Source organism: Dermochelys coriacea, chromosome 25 (genome assembly GCF_009764565.3).
Source record: "Dermochelys coriacea isolate rDerCor1 chromosome 25, rDerCor1.pri.v4, whole genome shotgun sequence".
NCBI classification, from domain to species: domain Eukaryota; kingdom Metazoa; phylum Chordata; order Testudines; family Dermochelyidae; genus Dermochelys; species Dermochelys coriacea.
Genome location: NC_050092.1, coordinates 4,289,940 through 4,310,582, shown reverse-complemented (window position 1 = coordinate 4,310,582; position 20,643 = coordinate 4,289,940). Strand labels below are relative to the sequence as shown.

Sequence of the window (20,643 nt, the reverse complement as noted above, 5' to 3'; positions counted from 1 at the left end):
TAGCACTGGGCTCTAGTTGTATTTGTTCACAAGCCAGCCCGGCTTACTACTCAGCGCTGGCAGAAATCCAGGCCATTTCCCAGACAAGCTAGTACGCTATTGAGATCCCAGTCGACTCCACCCCTTATTATCCACTGAGAATGGACATTAAACTTAATATGTCTCTGGAGGGGGAAGTGCTCATAAGCCTTAGATCAGCCATAGATTCATAGGTTTTAAGGTCGAGAGACCATTAGATCATCTAGTCCGATACCTGTATCGCACAGGCCATTACATCCCACCCAGTTACCCCTCTGTGGAGCCCACTAATGTGTTTGGCTGAAGCAGCTTCCAGAAAGGTGGCCAGTGTGGATTTGAAGACATCAAGAGATTGAGAATTCACCGCTTCCCTTGGTAGCTTGTTCCCATGGTTAATCATAAGAAACAGTTTTATTTTAAATCCAGAAAACTTCTTGATTTCATCAAAATCAAGGGTTTGGGGTACCAGGACTGACTTCCTAATGATTTTCTTTTGTGCTCCAGTTTAGCGTCTAAAATGTCAAGCTACATCTTCAAGTTGCCAACAACAGTGAGGGACCTGTCACCGTTGTTGTTAGTACCAGTCCGGAATTACAATCACTGCGTAATTCTCTGGTCATGCCTATCTATGACCACCTCAAGTCATTGTTCACTAAGGAGGAGGTGAGAGTTTTACCACAGAAAACGTCCGTTGTAAATAAAGTTGGTATCTGGAAATTCTTCACCTATGGAGTTGGGTTGACGGGAGCAGAATGGTACTACATTACGGTGATGAGAGAAGGATGGGTGGGTGGCTGTGTGTCAAACGCCTCTACATTGCACCTGGATTGTGGATGACAACAAAATCTACCGGGAAGATAACTTGTCGATAAGCAAATTATTTGGGTAAGTTGATTTTTCTCCTTCAGATTCTATCACTGTAACCCAGAATCCACAACCTCAAATCTTCAAAACCCACCAGTCAGCCCCCCATGAAATCATGCAACTGGCATGATGAAAATAAAATGTTGTGCCCTTTTTCTTTGCCATTTGGTCCCTCAGCCCTTGGATCTCACTCGGTTCACGTTTTCAAGCTTTTCTCTGCAACCATAAGAGCTAGAAACTAACTTTAAAAACAAAATCAAAGCTGAGATTGTTGTGTAATCACATGACTCCAAGAGCTGGGGCTTTCAGACAAATACCAAATATCGTGAGATTTGTAATCAAATTGTGAGAGTTGACGATGCTGGTAACCTGACTACGGTATTTTTTTTTAAATCCATTCACAATCACTAATTATATACAAAATCCTACATTAAGGTTACAAGTCAGAAAATGCCAGAATTATTATTGCCTCTTCAGTCTGAATTTGGAGCATGCATTATGATACAGCCTTCGCCATCATCACATAGAAAGTCTGAGCCAGAGCTAGGGACAGAACCCAGCTCCCTGAGTTCTAGTCAAATGCCTTAACTCATTTCCTTTCTTTACAGCTTCTGCCTCATTCCTTGTCTGTTCTGTGTACTGAATGAAGCTCTAGTCCTGTGGATAAATAGTAATCATATCATTAAAGGCTGTCATGATGCATACGCACAAGGGGCTGAATTAAGGTTGCCCAAGCCAGCTCATTCTGGCATTTTCTAACTTTTGTGCACCTGACTTGGCAACCTGAATAAAGTCCCTCTAATGGAACACCTTCCGTTAGTAATTTCCTTTGCTTTTTTAAAAATTCCATCCCGTGAAGCCATACTGATGTCACACGAAGCTGTGCAATGGGTAAGCCCTTTTGAAAATTAGGCCATTTATTAGGTGCCTCGCTGTGGCTTCTTTTGGGAAGCTTTGTCCATTTGTTTTTACATGCTCTAGATGCAAAGGACTTCAAAGGAGATTTTTTTCAAAGGCCGTTAGGTACCCAGTTACCATTGACTTTCATTGGCAGTTAGGTGGCTAACTACCATTGGTGCCCTTGAAAATCTCCTAATTCATTGAGTGTCTTATTTGTTCTCCTCTGATGGAATAGTATAGAAAGGAGGGAAGGAACAGTCTGCACTTAGTTCCTCACAATCACATGTAAAACTTGGCCAGACCCCTAACCTATGTAGCTGGACTAAAGAGGCTGGTTTGGGTTTTGCAAATCTTGATCCATTAAGCTTTGGTTTGGCGTAATCAACCCCCAACCCAGGAGACTGTTAGGACCTTGCTTCAATTTTATCTAAACTACAAGACCTGGGGGTGTTCAATAAAAGTCTCTGCTTTTGTCCCCTTTTATTATGGACAAATCAGGGGACGGGATGGAAGGGTCGGGTTCTGGTGCCACATCATATATTTAGCTTATTTTTGCACGGCCACACTCAAACATCAGGATGGTTCCGTTCTAGATCCACTTCTGATCCGAGTCGCTCGCTGTGAGGCCAGGAGAAGATGTGTTCATATACAAGGTCCCAGTTTTGGTCCATTGCTATTTTGTCTATATTTGGTGCTTTCTCTGGAGAGTTGTAAGGTGTGGGAGGAATGAGGGTTAGCGTGTGCTTGAAAACTTTGTTAATGAATCTGAAGCTTTTGAAGCACTCTTCCTGCGGGCAGGACTGACACTAATCATTTCCTTTTTGATCCAGTTTTGTACCTGATGATTTGAGCTACATCATTAAAGTTACCAACAAAACTAAAGAAGTCATCAATGTTGTGGTTCATGAACATCTGCTGGCCCAAGTGCTGAGTCCTGGAGGAATTCTAAGTTATGTGAGAGACAGCTACTTCAACCTAGGAGTTGCAGTTGATCCAGGAAAAACAAACTATTCATAAAGTGAACCCCAAGAATTTATCCTCCTACAAAATCTTCAGTAATGTAGCAGACATGGTAAATATGTCAACCCATTCTATAAAGGTGAAAAGGGATAAACAGATCGCTCAGTGTAACACCTCTTTGCATTGCACCTGGATCGTGGAGAGCCATGGAATGTGGCAAGAAAATAAACCTACAGAAGTTTACAAATTTCAATAACATGCTTTTCTCCTCCTTGATATTATTATAAGCAAGCAGCAGAAGAAGACCCCAGTGAATATGCCTTATAAATCCATGGGGCTTTGCAAGTATTTGCTTTAGATGCCAGCACAATAGTTGTGTGTGTCCTGGTGACTGACTATGTGAACTAATGATTTACAACAAATAATTTATCTGACAAATCTTTTCAGTTTTGTTGAATAAATCACTTGCAAATAATTTTTCTTATTATTTAGCTAGTTCCACCAAGGCAAATAACAGCAAAATAAGTCGGCAGAATGTATTCACCACTTCTTTGTGACAATCAAATAAACTATGAATACATTTTTCTCCTTTATTTCAGAGAAGCATCTAAACTATTGGCTCCAAACCATTGATTGTTTTTTCTCTCTCTAACTCTCTCATGCATGCATGGTTTGTAATAATAGAACTAGAAATAGAATAATTGTATATTCTGAAGCTTTGTCTATCCACAACAGTTTTACTGCTTTCACTGCACTGAATCATAGAATCTCAGGGTTGGAAGGGACCTCAGGAGGTATCTAGTACAACCCCCTGCTCAAAGCAGGACCAATCCCCAACTAAATCATCCCAGCCAGGGCTTTGTCAAGCCTGACCTTAAAAACTTCTAAGGAAGGAGATTCCACCACCTCCCTAGGTAACGCATTCCAGTGTTTCACCACCCTCCTAGTGAAAAAGTTTTTCCTAATATCCAACATAAACCTCCCCCACTGCAGCTTGAGACCATTACTCCTTGTTCTGTCATCTGCCACCACTGAGAACAGTCTAGATCCATCCTCTTTGGAACCCCCTTTCAGGTAGCTGAAAGCAGCTATCAAATCCCCCCTCATCCTTCTCTTCCGCAGACTAAACAATCCCAGTTCCCTCAGCCTCTCATAAGTCATGTGCTCCATCCCCCTAATGATTTTTGTTGCCCTCCGCTGGGCGCTTTCCAATTTTTCCACATCCTTCTTGTCGTGTGGGGCCCAAAACTGGACACAGTACTCCAGATGAGGCCCCACCAATGTCGAATAGAGGGGAACGATCCCATCCCTTGATCTGCTGGTCTAGGTTAAAGCAGTACAGCGCCCACCCAGTGTGGATGCACTTATACCAGTATAAAGTTGGTGGTGCCTATACCAGTACAACTTATTTCCCTTCCATTATAGGAATAATCCATCTGGGTATGAGGCATCAGTATAACTGCCCCCACTGTGGGGGTTGTGCTGATTTAACTATTTTGCTAAAAATCACATCGTGAACCAAAACAGTTACATTGTGTCAAAAGTGGCATGTGGACCAGGCCTGAGGAAGAGGAGACAAGTCAGTTCTTAAGACCCTGGTCAGTTCCATTGTCTTTAGTGGGATCAGGCCCATCCCATTGTTTTGGGGGAATCTCAAGCTCAGCGCCAGAGGCTGCCTCGTAGGAACTGTATGGGGCCACAGCCACGCCTCCCTAAGGGAAGTGCCGGGGGCATTGTGCCTATGGGAGGAACAACGCTGCCAGGAGCTAGCCCAGAGTGCGGCTGCTGCACCTAGGAGAGGGACAGTGTGTCTCCCCCTCAGGGCTGGGCAGCTCTGCTGGTTGGTGTTGGGGGGGCAGCATGGCTTGGCCTCCCCTCCTCCCCTCTCTGACCCTTGTGGCATGTCTGACCCATGTGGCACTTCAGGCTTTGATTTGCATCTTCAGCATAGACTCCCTCTCTTGCTGAGGCACTCAGCTACTGGGCAGGGAGCTGCCCAGGAGAGAGTTCCCTAATCTCTCAGGGCTTCTAATCCCTGTTCTGAAGTAGGATTTAACGAGTGTTCAGCCCTTCAGAAAGGCCTGAGCCAGGCCGGTTTGCTCCTGGAAGAAACTGTAAGCTGCTTTGGGCAGGTGTCATCTGCGTTTGTACAACACCGAACACAGCGGGGTCCTGGTCCAAGGTTGTGGCTCCTAGGTACTATCACAGGGAAGTTGCAAAGGGGGGAGGTAGATATCATGGGATGGAGACTCAGACCTGGGCTGAATTTCTAGCTCTGCCACCAACTTTCCTGTGTGACCTTGGGCAAGTCACTTTCCCTACCTCGGCCCTCAGTTTCCCATCTGTCCAGTGAAGATAATGTTTTCCCCTCCTCTCGGTGGGGATAGCTCTTCTGCAGTTTGTGATATTACAGTGAGTAGGGCCCTGTAAGTACTTAGATACTGCTTTGAAACTTTTCTCCCGCCCTTCCTATCTCTGTGTAACTGTGACTGTCTGGAATAGGACTCAGGAATTGTTCAACCTGTAATGCGAACCTGGGGCTCTCCAGCATCAGCTCTAGGGCAGCTAATCACATCAGGCCCCATATGCTGAGCTAGAATTCTCCATCACACTGTTCATGTGGTTTCACTGTGGTGAAATGCAGCTCTCTCTAACATATCATGTTAGCAATACCCATCCTTTGCAAAACACACATTGGCAACTTTCTGGCATCAGGTACCAGTGTTGGTCTGGTGGATTGGTGGGGGGAGTGTAGAAGGGATAGATCTTGATTTTTAGTAAGGATTTTGACACAGTTCCACATGACATTCTCATAAGCAAAATAGGGAAAAGTGATCCAGATGAGATTCCTATAATGTGGGGGCACAACTGGTTGAAAGATTCTATTCAAAGAGTAGTTATCAATGGTTTGCTGTCAAACTGGGAGGATGTATCTAGTGGGGTCCCACAGGGTCAGTCCTGCATCTGGTACTTGTCAATATTTTCATCAGTGATCTGGATAATGGAAGGTAGAGTACACTTACAACATCTGCAGATGACACCAAGCTGGGAGGAGTTGCAAACACTTCGGGGGGCAGGATTAGAATTCAAAATGAACTTGATAAATTGGAGAATTGGTCTGAAATTAAGATGAAATTCAGTAAAGACAAGTGCAAAGTACTTCACTTCAGAAGGAAAAATCAAATGCACAACTACAAAATGGAGAATAACTGGCTAGGTGGTCGTACTGGTGAAAAGGACCTGGGGGTTCAAGTGGATCACAGCTTGAGTATGAGTTGTCAATGTGATGCAGTTGTGAAAAAGGCGAATATTCTGGAGTTTATAACAGCAGTGTTGTATGTAAGACCCGGGAGGTAATTGTCCCACTCTACTTGGCAATGGTGAGGCCTCCGCTGGAGTCCTGTGTCCAATTCTGGCTGCCAGAAAGACGTGGACAAATCGGGGAGAGTCCAGAGGAGAGCAACACAAATGATCAAAGGTTTAGAAAACCCGACCTCCGAGGAAAGGCTAAAAAATGGGCATATTTAGTCTTGAGAAAAAAAGATGGGGGGGGGGCCTGGTCGCTGCCTTCAGATAGGTTAAGGGGTGTTATCAAGAGGACTGTGATCAGTTGTTCTCCATGTTCCCTGGGGGCGAGACAAACAGTAATGGGTTTAATGTGCAGCAAAGGAGTTAGAAATTTCCCCCTAATAACTAACCTAACTATAAGGGTAGTTAAACTCTGGAATAGGCTTCCAAGGGTGGTTGTGGAATCCCATCATTAGAGGTTTTTAAGAATAGATTGGAGAGACAGCTATCAGGGATGGTCTAGGTTTACTTGGTTACATTTTTGTTGCCCTCCGCTGGACTCTCTCCAATTTGTCCACATCCTTTCTGTAGTGGGAGGCCCAAAACTGGACACAGTACTCCAGATGTGGCCTCACCAGTGCTGAATAGAGGGGAATAATCACTTCCCTTGATCTGCTGGCAATGCTCCTACTAATGCAGCCCAATATGCCGTTAGCCTTCTTGGCAACAAGGGCACACTGTTGACTCATATCCAGCTTCTCGCCCTCTGTAATCCCCAGGTCCTCTTCTGACTAACTCTGTTTAGCCAGTCTATCCCCAGCCTGTAGCAGTTCATGGGATTCTTCCGTCCTAAGTGCAGGACTCTGCACTTGTCCTTGTTGAACCTCCTCAGATTTTTTTTGGCCCAATCCTCCAATTTGTCTAGGTCACTCTGGACTTGCCCTCCAGCGTATCTATCTCTCCCTGCAACTTAGTGTCATCCACAAACTTGCTGAGGGTGCAATCCATCCCATCATCCAGATCATTAATGAAGATGCACAAAACTGGCCCCAGGACCAACCCCTGGGGCACTCCGCTTGATACCGGCTGCCAACTAGACATTGAGCCACTGATCACCACCTGTAGAGCTCGATGATCTAGGCAGCTTTCTGTCCAATTTATAATCCATTCATCCAAACCATACTTCTTTAGCTTGCTGGCAAGAATACTGTGGGAGACCGTATCAAAAGCTTTGCTAAAGTCAAGGTATATTCTATCCATCACTTTTCCCATATCCACAAAGCCAATTATCTCATCATAGAAGGCAATCAGGTTGGTCAGGCATGACTTGCCCTTGGTGAATCCATGTGGACTGTTCCTGATCACCTTCCTCTCCAAGTGCTTCAAAATGGATTACTTGAGGACCTGCTCCATGATTTTTCCGGGGACTGAGATGAGGTCTGCAGTTCCCCGGATTCTCCTTCTTCCCTTTTTTAAAGATGGGCACTATATTTGCCTTTTTTCAACAGTCCAGAACCTCCCCCGATCACCATGAGTTTTCAAAGATAATGGCTAATGGCTCTGCAATAACACCAGCCAACTCCCTCAGCATCCTCGGATGCACGAGATCCGGCCCATGGACTTGTGCATGTCCAGCATTTCTAAATAGTCCTTAACCCAGAGGTGGGCACACTATGGCCCACGGGCCGAGCAGTTTTAAGCCGGCCAGCGAGTGCCCACTGGGGAGCAGGGTCTGGGGCTTGCCCTGCTCTGGCGCTCCAGGGGCACCGGGTTGGGGGCCACATCACGCGGCTCGGCCCTACTCCGGTGCTCCACCCGGGAGCTGAGTTGGGGGCCGCACAATGCGGCTTGGCCCCACTCCACCCAGGGCGCCAGGTCAGGGACCATACCACGCACTTCAACCGGGGAGCCCCACCACATGGCACAGTCCCACTCCGGCACTCCAGCCGGGGCGCCAGGCAGTGACCACACCATGCATAGGAGCTGGAGAAGGGACATGATACTGTTTCCAGGTAAGTGCTGCTCGGAGCCTGAACTCCTGAGCCTCTCCCCACACTCCAACCACCTGCCCCTGTCCTGATCTCCCTCCCACTCTCCAAACCTCTTGATCCCAGCAAGGAGCACCCTCCTGCACTCCAAATCTCTCATCCCCAGCCCCACCCCAGAGCCAACACTCCCAGCCAGAACCTGCAACCCTTCCCGCTCCCCTGCCTTAGCCCTGATCCCCTTCCTGCCCTCCGAACCCCTCCATCCCAGCCCAGAGCACCCTCCTATACCCCAAAGTCCTCATCGTAGCCCCACCCCAGAACCTGTATCCTCAACCAGAACCCTCACCCCAACCCCAATTTTGTGAGCATTCATGGCCTGCCATACAATTTCTATTCTCTGATGTGGCCCTCAGGCCAAAAAGTTTGCCCACCCTTCCTTAACCTGTTCTTTCACCCCTGAGGGCTGCTCACCTCCTCCCCATACTGTGCTGCCCAGTGCAGCAGTCTCGGAGCTGACCTTGTCTGTGAAGACCGAGACAAAAAAGCATTGAGTACTTAAGCTTTTTCCATATCATCTGTCACTAGGCTGCCTCCCCCGTTCAGTAAGGGACCCACACTTTCGCTGACCACCACCTGGTTGCTAAGATACCTGTAGAAACCCTTCTTGTTACCCTTCACATCCCTCGCTAGCTGCAACTCCAATTGCGTTTTGGTCTTCCTGATTACACCTCTGCATGCTCAAGCAATATTTTTATAATCCTCTCTAGTCAGCTGTCCAAGTTTCCACTTCTTGTAAGCTTCCTTTTTGTGTTTAAGCTCACTGAAGATTTCTCTTAAGCCAAGTGGGTCTCCTGCCATATTTGCTATTCTTTCTGCACATCAGGGTAGTTTGTTTCTGCGCCCTGAATAAGGCTTGTTTAAAATACAACCAGCACTCCTGGACTCCTTTCCCCCTCATATTAGCCTCCCAGGGGATCCTGCCCATCAGTTCCCTGAGGGAGTCAAAGTCTGCTTTTCTGAAGTCCAGGGTCTGTATTCTGCTGCTTTCCTTTGTTCCTTTTGTCAGGATCCTGAACTCGACCATCTCATGGTCATTGCTGCTCAGGTTGCCACCTACTTCTACTTCCCCTACCAATTCTTCCCTGTTTGTGAGCAGCAGGTCAAGAGGAGCATGGCCCCAGTTGGTTCCTCCAGCACTTGCACCAGGAAGTTGTCCCCAACACGCTCCAAAAACTTCCTGGATCGTCCACACGCTGCTGTATTGCTCTCCCAGCAGATGTCAGGGTGACTGAAGTCCCCCATGAGAACCAGGGCCTGTGATCTGGAAACTTCTTTTAGTTGTTCAAAGAAGCCTCGTCTACCTCTTCCTCATGGTCTGGTGGTCTGTAGCAAATGCCCACCACGACATCACCCTTGCTGCTCTCACCTCTAAACTTAACCCAAAGACTCTCAACGGGCTCTTCTCCAGTTTCATACTGGAACTCTGAGCAGTCGTACTGTTTTCTTACATACAGTGCAACTCCTCCCCCTTTCCTCCCGTACCTGTTCTTCCTGAACGGTTTATAACCATCCATGACAGTGCTCCAGTCATGTGAGTTATCCCACCAAGTCTCTGTTATTTCAATCACATCATAGTTCCTTGACTGTGCCAGGACTTCCAATTCTTCCCGCTTGTTTCCCAGGCTTCTTGCATTCATGTACAGGCACCTAAGATAACTAGCCAATTACCCTACTTTCTCAGTATGAATCAGGAGCCCACCTCCCCCGCCCCATTGCAAACTTCTCCTTGTGTTTCCTCCTGGTATCCCACTTCCCCACTTACCTCTGGGCTTAGATCTCCATCCCCCAGCAAACCTAGTTTAAAGCCCTCCTCACTAGGTCAGCAAGCCTGCCTACAAAGATGCTCTTCCATCTCTTTGTTAGATGGATCCCATCTCTTCCTAGCAATCCTTTCTGGAACAACATCCCATGGTCAAAGAATCCAAAGCCCTCTCTCTGACACCACCTGCGCAACCACGTATTTACCTCCATAATTCGATGGTCCTGACCTGGGCCTTTTCCTTGAGCAGGGAGGATGGACGAGAACATGACTTGCGCCTCAAACTCCTTTATCCTTCTTCTCCAAGGCACATAGTCTGCAGTGACCCACTCAGGGTCATTCTTGATAGCATCATTGGTGCCCATGTGGAGAAGTAGGAAGGGGTAGGAGTCCGAGGGCTTGATCAGTCTTGGCAGATACTCCCTCACATCCTGAATTCTACCTCCAGGCAAGCAGGATGCTTCTCAAGTTTCCCGGTCTAAATGGCAGAGGGCTGACTCCGTTCCCCTTGGGAAGGAGTCCCCGACCACCACTATCCCCCCCTCCTCTTGGGAGTGGTGGTCATGGAACCCCCATCCCTAGGACAATGCATCCCATACCTTCCGGTCGATGGGGTCTCCTTCTGATCCCTTCCCTCAGATGACTCTTCCAAACCATTCTCCACTGTAGTACCTGTGCGGAGAGCCTGAAAAGTTTCTTATCTCTATCTGCATTGAGGGTACATGGGTTCTCCTCTTTCTTCTTCTGGAGGTCACATTCTGCCAATTTTCTTCCCCCCAAAAATAGGGAGATTTGGTTAAATTATGTCTGGCTAATTAGATGAGCTAACCAGAGAAAGGGATTTGCCTGGGATGGGATGTGGCCACAGGAGAATTTTCATAACAGCAAGCCCCGAGGGGGAAGAGGGCTAACAGGGTGTAGCCATAGCCGTAGGAAGGGAGGGGGAGGAGATGTGGCTGTAGTTCAGAGAAGAGGGCATAGGCAATGGGTTCGGAAAATCAGGGCAGCGATCAGGAAAATGACTTTGACCCCATGTGAGGGGAGATGACATCAGTTTGGGGAGGAGGGTTAACAAGAATAGGGATTCAGCTAATCAGAGACAGTGATGTTGGACGTGATTCTGATGGGCCCAAGGTTATTGGGGTGGGCAGGTCCGATCAATTGATGTGACATGGGAAGTGGCCACAGTCTGGTTATTTGAAGACAGTATAGTTAACCTAAAAAGATCAAGATACAGACTAACACGGCTGGTACTCTGAAACCTAAAAAGATCAAAACTCAGGAGCCAAACCCCAAATATCTTAAGATTTTTTTAAAGGACTATATTGTGCATTTTAGCCCAGCTTTTAGTTGTTGAACTCCCAGTGTGTGGGACAATCAGTGCTTCCTACTGTGGCAAATATTTGGGGTAGGTGATTTTGGCCCCAGCTGCAGGAGCTCCCACCCCCACATCTGCCCAGTAATTAATTCTGTCCCCAATCTTCAAGTCAACCCTGTTCATCCCCTGCCCCCAAATTCCAACAAGAGTCCCACATCAATTCAGCCCCCAGCCTCAACTCTGTTCCTCCTGGGATTCCTCCCACCCTGCTCTCCCAGGCCTGGGGGGCTCCAGTGGCATCCCTTCTTCCCCTTCCAGGCTGGTGGGGGCAGCTCAAGGGTCTTTTCACTCTCTTTGGCCCCTTTCCAGTCCAGGCGCTGAATGGCATGGAGGAGCGGAGAAACCATCCTGACCCCTTTGCTCACAGGAGCGAGGGGGCCTGTGCAGCTCTCCCGTCCCTGTGAGAAGGGTGTGGGCTCCTGAGTGGGAAGGGGGAAAGACCTCCACCTGCTTCCTGCAGGTTTCAGAGTAGCAGCCGTGTTAGTCTGTATTTGCAAAAAGAAAAGGAGGACTTGTGGCACCTTAGAGACTAACAAATTTATTTGAGCATAAGCTTTCGGGAGCTACAGCTCACTTCATTGGATGCATTTGCAAATGCAAATGAAGTGAGCTGTAGCTCACGAAAGCTTATGCTCAAATAAGTTTGTTAGTCTCTAAGGTGCCCCAAGTCCTCCTTTTCTTTCTGCTTCCTGCAGAAGCTCCGGTTGATTTTTCTGCCCCAGGAGGCAGGGAGTGGGAGCAGGCAGCCAATTCATGGGCTCAAATTTGCTAGCAGGCTGGAGCTTCTTGCACTGGCAGGAGACTGGGCTGCAGCCCTGCCCGGCCAAGCCCATTGGGTGCACAAAGATCTGTACAGCTGGCAATGCTGAATGCCAGAGAGGACACGGGCTGGAGATGTGAGTGATGGGGTGATGGATAATGGATGGAACCATGAGCTCAGCTCAGTTACCGTGCTGCCTGCTGGTGTTTGTCTCAAAGCCCCAGCCCCTGGAGTCATGGGATTATGTGAGAATCTCCAGATTTTTTTCTTTTTCGGTAAATTTCCAGCCCTTGTGATGGCAGAGAAAAGTTGGGAAATGTGGCCTCTGCCGGTGCCAAACCCTAGAAGGGAATTTTATAGGCCCAGATTTAGGATTCGTACAAATCGTGTGATTCTATAAGCCAATCTCATGATTTTGGGGAACAGGCGAGCTCCGGATGGGTGAGCTGGGGGCTGGTGGCAGTGTGGCTATTGGGGAGGTGGGCGATCCGGGGACAGGGATCGGTTAGTAGCGGGGGGGGGGGCAGGAGGGGGAAGGAGCCTCCTGAATTGGTGATTGTGGGGAAGTAGGTGGTAAAAGGGGGGTCGGGGAGACGTGGCCGTTGTTTGATTAAGGGGGATGGGAGGATAAATGGGAACTCGAGGGTGACTGGAATTTGCCATCATAATAATTAATCATTTAGATGACTCATTCATATTTCTGATCAGGCGGCGTCAAGGGCGGCCCTGCCCCGCCGGGGGCGGGGTCCTTTACCGCTCTCCGGCGCAGGGCGGGCGGGTCCTGCGTGGCGCCGCGTCGCGGGCGCATGCGTAGACGGGGTGACTTTGAGGCCGGCGACCGAGGCTGGGCTGGGAGCAGGATGCTGAACAGGCTCGTGGGGCCCCGCTACGCCCAACTGCTCCGGAACTGGTGAGGCGCGCGGGGGGCCCCCGCTGGGCTGAGCCCCCCACTTCCCGCGGGGCCGGGTTCTGGGCCCCTCCCTGGGGGGCGGGGCGGCTCGGCTCATCCCCACCCCCACCCCCACCCCGGGGTCTTTCCCCGCCTCTCCCTCTCGGGGGAGAAAGTGACGGTAAAGCGGGTGAGAGGGGGAAGAGCGCGAGAAGCGGGTGGCAATGGGGCAGTGACCTCGGGAGAGGTTGAGATAAAAGGTCTCCATTTGCTATGCTTAAAAAACCCTGCCTGGCATGCAGCGCTATCAAGAGATGGCAGGAAGGCGCTTATAAGTAAGACACAGTAATTACTCTAAAACTCGGCCGCAAGGATTTCTTGGCGGATCGTGTAGTCGGCTAATGCAAAATCCTTGATACACCTGCTGCTGTTTTTTTTAATTTAGCTTCTAGAACAGGGGTGGGCAATAATATTCACAGGGGCGCCACTCCATGAATTTCGGTAAGTTGTCACAGGCTGCACATTTCTACTATATTAATGGAAGGGTTGCAGGGTCTGGGAGAGTGTCTGGGTGCAGGAGTGGGTTCTGACCTGGGGTTGGGGTGCAGGATGGGGGTGTGAGGTGCAGGCTCTGCCGGGAGGCGCTTACCACAGGCAGCTCCCAGCCAGCAGCACCGCAGGGCTCAGGCAGGCTATCTGCATGCCATGGCCCCATGCCGCTCCCAGAAGCGGCTGCAGCTGGCTGCTGCTGGCACCTCTCTGCATGCCTCTTAGTGGGAGGGGAGCAGCAGGTCTCCATGTGCTGCTTGTGCCCACAAGCACAGCCCCCACTGAGGGGCGCGCAGAGACATGCCAGCAGTAGCCAGCTGCTTCCAGGAGCAGTGTGGGGCCACAGCAGGCAGCCATCCTGCCTGAGCACCCTGCTGCACCGTGGGACTTCTAGCAGCCCAGAAATCGTGAGGGGGCAGCCAAAGAACCCGGCGGGCTGGACAGAAATGTTAGACAGGCCAGATCTGGCCCACCCCTATTCTAGAATGTGATCAGAACTACTAATTTGAAGTGAGTGGAAAATTACAGGCAACTTTGCTATTGTCAGTGACCTACTCTGAAACAACTCCCTTTAGTTCAGCTAATATAAGTCCTGGCTCCAGTTCTAAATATGCTACCCAGCTAACATTGAGTAAGCCAAACTGTGTGTTAAATAGGCTAAAACATAGTTTCCTAACTTTAGCTTTCTCTCTGCCTAAGATACAACACCTTTCAAACAGAAATTATTTTGAGGAAGTTCTGTGTTATGCAGGAGGTTAGATTAGATGATCACGATCGTATCATCTAGCCTTAGAATCTATGAATATCTAACCACGTTGAAATATAATTTGACCCAGGCCATTTTCTGGCTTGATCATCTTTAGCGAGATGCACGGATTTAGATATTCCTGGACAATGTTTCCAGCCCAAACCCTGCAGTGATGTGCTAGTGCATGAGAACCAAGAGAACCAGAAACTGAAACTGACTACAAATAAACATGACAAGGTGGATGAGGTAATATCTTTTATTGGACCAACTTCTGTTTGGTGAGAGAGAACCTTGTCTGTCTAACATCCTGGGACCGACAGGGCTACAACAACACTGCATACAGATAAGCATGGGCCAGCAGAAATAAACCAAGCTGAGTGGATTGTAAATAGTGAAAAAAGTAGAAATGCCACAGATAAGGGCACTATTTGTAATTTTCTAGCATCAGATTAAGCTTAACCCTGAGTGAGAATCGTAGGGTTAGAAGGGACCACAAGGGTTATCTAGTCTAACCCCTTGTCAAGATCCAGATAGACTTGGGCCTAACTGTGTGACTTTCTCTTCAAGGTCGCAGCTAAGATTTCTTCTTGAGTAAACAGTCTTGGCAGGTGTTTATTGCTAAAGTAGCTGACAAACATTTAGATATGTAGAAGAGGCGTGGTTGTGTGTCTGTGTTCTACAGGACCCCCACATTGACCACATGGGGCACCGTAGGCGCTGTGGGATTGGTATGGGCGACAGACTGGAGACTGATCCTTGACTATGTTCCCTACATTAATGGCAAGTTTAAGAAAGATGATTAAGCTGCTGCCCTTCCCTCTAATGGTAAGTTTTCTGTCTTGTACTTGCCAGAAATAACATGCATACATTTTGTAACTACATGCCATTTTATGTGACCTCCAGTATAGAATCCAGCAATTTGAAACTAAATATTCTGTCCAATAGTTAATCCCGAAAGAGAACTGTTGCACTTTATCATGTAATTGTCTTTCTTGTACTGAAAGTAAGAAATGGCATCATGACAATAATCTTGATAAGAACTTGCCCAGCCCAAATATGTTATCCGTCTACCTTAGTAGAAACTAGCCAGTTTACTTTAAAATACATTATTTTAAGTTGCATTATTTTTCAGAGTGAGCCAGTGTGGTCTAGTGGATTTTTATCAGCTTAAGTGTTCCCAGCTGTAAAATAGAGAATACATATATCACAAGGGAGTTGGCAGGATTAGTCAATACTTTATAGTATAGCACTTCGAAGCAACTTCTACGGATGAGCTTGTAGTAATCACAAGTCTCTTTGTAACGTGCTATTCTGAGAAATACGTGCATTGCATGTTCTGAGCTGATGTGTATTTAACTTCCTCACCCTATCCATCTCTTTCAGGTCCTACGGTACTGAATGGAGTAGCTTGAGAGTTTTTGAATTTAGGAAAGGAATAGAAACAAATGAATTTATTTATAGAATTGAAAGTAATTCAGGACAGTATCAGCCAAATGCCTTTTGAAAAAAACTGAACTGTCATTCCATAACGCAACAAATTAGCGGACACTACATCTATTTGTGACTATCAAAGCTAGGATTCAGGATCTCATTAGAGACTGAGGTTTAGCTGTACACATACCTAGTAAGAAGAATGTCTTGGTAAATACATTCCTATTGTATCAGTTCATGGGATTAAAATATTCTCTCTCAAAGTACAATTTCTTTGTTGTTGTAGGGCTTCTTTTAATGAACCCATTTGCCTCTAGTCTTGACTAGAAGACCTTAAAGATGTAACCAGCTTTCTGGACAGGGACAATGTAGATGCTTTTTTCCCAGTTAAAAGCTCTTTATTTCATATAACATACTATGAGATAGAAATGAAACATGCTTCACTTAAGTTTTTACAGCATATTGACTATTCTTGATCATAGACTGACGCTCCATAAATCTAAAGCAGTGTTTCTCAACTGATGGGTCACAAAAGGCAATCAAGGGGGTTGTGAGACATTGAAAATTTTCTTGCAATCTAAAGCAAAAGAAAATCTCTCTCCCTGCACACACTTTCATAGCAAGCATTTGTCAACCTTTTGGAACACATGCAAATTATGTAGGATTAATGTTGTTATAATATTTATTTTCTTTTTCATAGTAAATGTAAAGGTATTGTGAAAATTTCTCTTGGAATAGTGAATCACCAACCTGAAAAGGTTGAGAAACAGTGATGTGGGGGGCGTTCTGCATCATGGTATTTATTTCAGTGGAAGACACAATTGTATTTATGGTGATTGATCCTATGGCATCTTGGGAGAATCTCCATGTGTTACACTATTGATTGTAAGGGGATTTGAGAGTCTGAAAACACAGAACACATTAGAAACTAGAAAAAATTGCCTTTTTTCTTTAAAAGGAAAATCTTATTCTTTGTCAGAGATATTTTTGAGAGAGAGAGTGGTTCATTTTTGTGCATTCCCCTGTGTCAAAACATTTATCAAAAGTGCAATTTCCATTAGCAGCATCGTAGAAAAAAAGACCAGTCCATAATGGGGGCTAGAGTGTTAATGAGGGATTAATTTATTTATGAAAGTTGATAAATTGCTCTAGGAAACTTAGTGCATTAACATTCACAGTCAATTGCTATGTTAATTGTTAAGCCTGTTGATGGAAATGCTCTATAAAGTTGTGCTGCAGAACCTAAATTATGTAATAACCCTTTACTCCACTTAAAGGGTGTTGGGCAGTAAATATATGGAAGTGGGTGAATGTGAAGGATGGTTTCAGGAACATGTCAAATAATGGCATTGCAATGGGTCACATTCAACTTGTATTATACATGTTGCATTTAGAAACAGAAGAGTAATCTACAGTTGTAAGAACAGGGAGAAATTGGTTGTGAATCTGAAAATGGAAGGCAATTTGGGTGAAAGTGATCATGAAATTACAGATTTAATGATTCTAACAAAAGGAATGAGCAAGAGCAGCAGTATAAGGACAATGGACTTCAAAAAAACAGATTTTAACAAACTCAGAGAACAGGTAGGTAAGATCCTATGGGGAGCAAATCTAAAGGAGTTCAGGAGAGCTGGCAGTCTCTCAAGGACACGCTATTAAGTGCACAACTCAAAACCACACCTATGTGAAGGAAAGATAAGAAGAATAGTAAGAGGCCAATATGACTTCATCAGGAGTGCCTTAATGACCTGAAAATCAAAAAAGAATCCTACAAAAGGTGGTAACACTGACAAATTGCTAAGGAGGTGTATAAAAGAAAGGCACAAGCATGTAAGGACAAAATGAGTTAGACCTAGCAAGGGACATAAAAGGCAATAAGAAAAGGTAATTTAAATACATTAAGAGCAAGAGAATGATGAAGGAAAGTATAGGCCGGGACGGGCAAACTTTTTGGTCTGAAGGCCATGTCGGGTTTCCGAAATTGTGTGGAGGGCCAGTTAGGGGAGGTTGTGCCTCCCCAGACAGCCAGGTGTGGCCTGGCCCCTGCCTCCTCTCTGACCTCCCCCCCCCGCTTCTCACCCCTGATGGCCCCCCCAGGACTCCTGCCCCATCCACCCCTCCCTGTCCCCTGACTGCCCCCCTGCCACCCCATGCAACCCCCCTCTCATTCTTGACTGCCCCCCCCGGGACCCCTGCCCCATGCAACCCCCCCCTCCTTCCTGACTGCCCCACCAGGACCTCTGCCCCCGTTCAACCCCCCTGTTCCCCACCATCTGACCGCCACAACCCCTATCCACACCCCTGACCACCACCACAAACTCCTCTGCCCTCTATCCAATGCTTCCTGCCCCCTTACCGCGCTGTCTGGACACCAGGACAGGCAGCCATGCCACCGTGCAGCACAGAGCACCGCATCAGGCCACAGCTCTGCAGCTGCGCTGCCTGGCAAGAGCTTGCAGCCCCGCTGCCCAGAGCATTGTGCCAGCGGCGCAGTGAGCTGGGGCTGCGGGGAAGGGGGGGACAGCAGGGAAGGGGCCGGGGGCTAGCCTCCTGGGCCAGGAGCCCAGGGGCCGGGCAGTAGCGTCCCGCGGGCCGTAGTTTGCCCACCTCTGGTATAGACCCTCTATTTAGCAGGGAATGAGAACTAATAACTGATGACATCAGGAAGGCTGAGGTGTTTAATGCCTATTTTGTTTCAGCCTTCACTAAAAAGATTAATAGTGACCAGATACTCAACAATAAGAGGAAAGAACACAAACCAAAATAGAGAAAGAAAGGTTAAAGAATATTTAGATAAGTTAGATGTATTCAGGTCAGCAGGGCCTGATGAAATTCATTCTAGGGTACTTAAGGAATTAGCTTGAAGCAATCTCAGAACTATTGGCAATTATCTTTCAGAACTCATGGTGGATGAATGAGGTTCCAGAGGACTGGAGAAGGGCAAACATAGTTCCTATCTTCTAAAAGGGAGAACAAGGGGGCCTTAAGAATTATAGAACAGTCAGGCTAACATTCATAAGTGGAAAGATATTGGAACAAATTATTAAACAGTCAATTTGTAAGCACCTGATGATAGGGTTATAGGGAATAGCCAATATGGATTTGTTAGGAATAAATCATGCCAAATACCCTTATTTCCTTCTTCAGAGGACTAGCCTATTAGATGGGGGAAGCTGTAGACAGGATTGTCTTGATTTTAGTAAGGCTTTTGACACAGTCCTGCATGACATTCTCATAAGCAAGCTGGGAAAGTGTGGTCTAGATGAAGTTACTATAAGATGGGTGCACAACTGGTTGAAAGAACATGCTCAAAGAATAGTGATCAGTGATTTGCTATCAAACAGGGCAGACGTATATAGTGTGGTCCCCCTGTGGTCAGTCCTGGGTCTGGTACTAGTCAATATTTTCATTAATGAGTTGGATAATGGAGTGGAGGGTATGGATATAATATTTGCAAGTGACATCAAGCTTGGAGGTGTTGCTAGTATTTTGGAGGATATAATTAGAATTCAGAACAACCTTGATAAATTGGAGTATTGGTCTGAAATTAGCAAGATGAAATTCAATAAAGATAAGTGCAAAGATATTAAGGAATGAAAAATCAAATGCACAAGTACAAAATTGGGAATAACTGGCTCAGTGGTAGTACTGCTGAGAAAATCTGGGGGTTATAGAGTCAACAGTGATGCAATTGTGGAAAAGGCTGCTATGATTCTGGGATATATTAACAACAGTGTTGTATGTAAGACAAAGGAGGTAATTGTCCTGCTCTGCTCAGCACTGGTGAGGTCTCAGCTGGAGTACTGTGTCCAGTTCTGGGTGACGCACTTTAGGAAAGACGTAGACGAACTGGAAAGAGTCCAGATATAATAAAAGGTTTGAAAAGCGTACTTACAGGGATAAGTTTTAGAAAACTGGGCATGTTTAATCTTGAGGAAAGAAGACTTAAGGGGGACCTGGTAACTTATCTTCAAACATGTTAAGGGCTTTTATAAAGAGGATTGTGATAATTTGTTCTGGCTGAAGGTAGGGCAAGAAATAATGGGTTTAATCTGCAGTAAGGGAGACTTCGGTGAGATATTAGGGAAAATCTTTCAACCTATAAGGGTAGTTAAGCTCTGGAACAGGCTTCCAAGGGAAATTGTGGAATCCCTATAGTGGAGATTTTCAAGAGCAGGTTTGATCTGTCAGGGATGGTCTAGGTTTACTTGTTCCTGTGTAAGTGTGGGGTAGGACTTAATGAGTTTTTGAGGTCCCTTCCAGCCCTTTCTAGGATTCTATGATATCAAAGCAAACAGGGCACCTATCTGGTTCCATATTGTCATTAAACAGACTTTTAAAATAGCAACATAACTGTACTTCTCATTTCCCTTACTTGTCCTTGTGTCACTAGAAACTCCTTCTGCATGGATCTCTGAACTTTTAGATCTTGCAGTCCTTTGCATTGACTGCCATGACACTTTGCAGGAAGCGTTGCTTATTAACTGTTTGTTTTTATTGTAGGAAGCATTTATGGGCTGGACTTGGTGTATTGGATCCATTCTTCCTCTGAGACCCTAGTCTGATGTGAATTTGAAATGCTCATTGTGGACTTCAGGAGAGGCTGTGATGTTACTTTATCTTCTACTGAACAGTTATGAACAATCAAATTTAATTTAACATGCTGGCTGCACAAATGTGTGAACTTGCTTCTGGGTCACTTTCACAGGTGGTCTCGTTCTGATGGGCTGAATTCATAAAACAGATGTACAAAATAAATCATAAACTGAATAACTTTTGTGATAAATGTTTACCTTTCCTCTTGGAAGCTATTCTAAAAATGAGATCTCCTTTGGGCTGTATATTACCAGCCTTTGGCAGCCCGCTTGGATTATGTGGTATATGTTAAACCTACTGCATTCATGAGTCATAAATTTGTGAGAAATGGCTCTGGTCCTCAAACCATTATTGCAGTAACCTGGAACCAATACCTGTGGACTCCTCTAATGGTTAACTTTCCATAATTGAGGATGTAAAGTAGCATGAGAACTATTGATTCCACTGACTTAGTG

The 20,643-nt window shown here is 46.4% G+C and overlaps 1 protein-coding gene across 2 annotated transcripts; it reads left to right on the top strand.

The window, feature by feature from the left end:
* Positions 1-12,058: 12,058 nt before the first annotated feature.
* LOC119848487 lies at positions 12,059-20,362 on the top strand. Of its 2 annotated transcripts, XR_006276965.1 has the most exons (5): positions 12,728-12,885; positions 14,844-14,986; positions 15,545-15,589; positions 16,098-16,250; positions 20,096-20,362. XR_006276965.1 is itself a non-coding variant. In XM_038384423.2 (4 exons), the coding sequence occupies exons 1-3, from the start codon at positions 12,078-12,080 to the stop codon at positions 14,962-14,964; spliced, it is 357 nt and encodes a 118-aa protein (XP_038240351.1). In that variant the 5' UTR covers positions 12,059-12,077; the 3' UTR covers positions 14,965-14,986; positions 20,096-20,362. The 2 variants fall into 2 exon arrangements, 1 of the variants encoding a protein (XP_038240351.1); XM_038384423.2 differs by lacking the exons at positions 15,545-15,589; positions 16,098-16,250 and adding an exon at positions 12,059-12,111 and having other exon boundaries at positions 12,684-12,885.
* The last annotated feature ends 281 nt before the right edge of the window (positions 20,363-20,643 follow it).

Excerpts from the sequence above, each read along its gene's own strand:
- LOC119848487 (XM_038384423.2), top strand. The coding sequence starts at position 12,078 with ATGCTGAATGCCAGAGAGGACACGGGCTGGAGAT. Across the intron at positions 12,112-12,683 it reads AGAGGACACGGGCTGGAGAT|GCGGCGTCAAGGGCGGCCCT; the intron begins GTGAGTGATGGG and ends ATTTCTGATCAG. Across the intron at positions 12,886-14,843 it reads GCCCAACTGCTCCGGAACTG|GACCCCCACATTGACCACAT; the intron begins GTGAGGCGCGCG and ends TGTGTTCTACAG.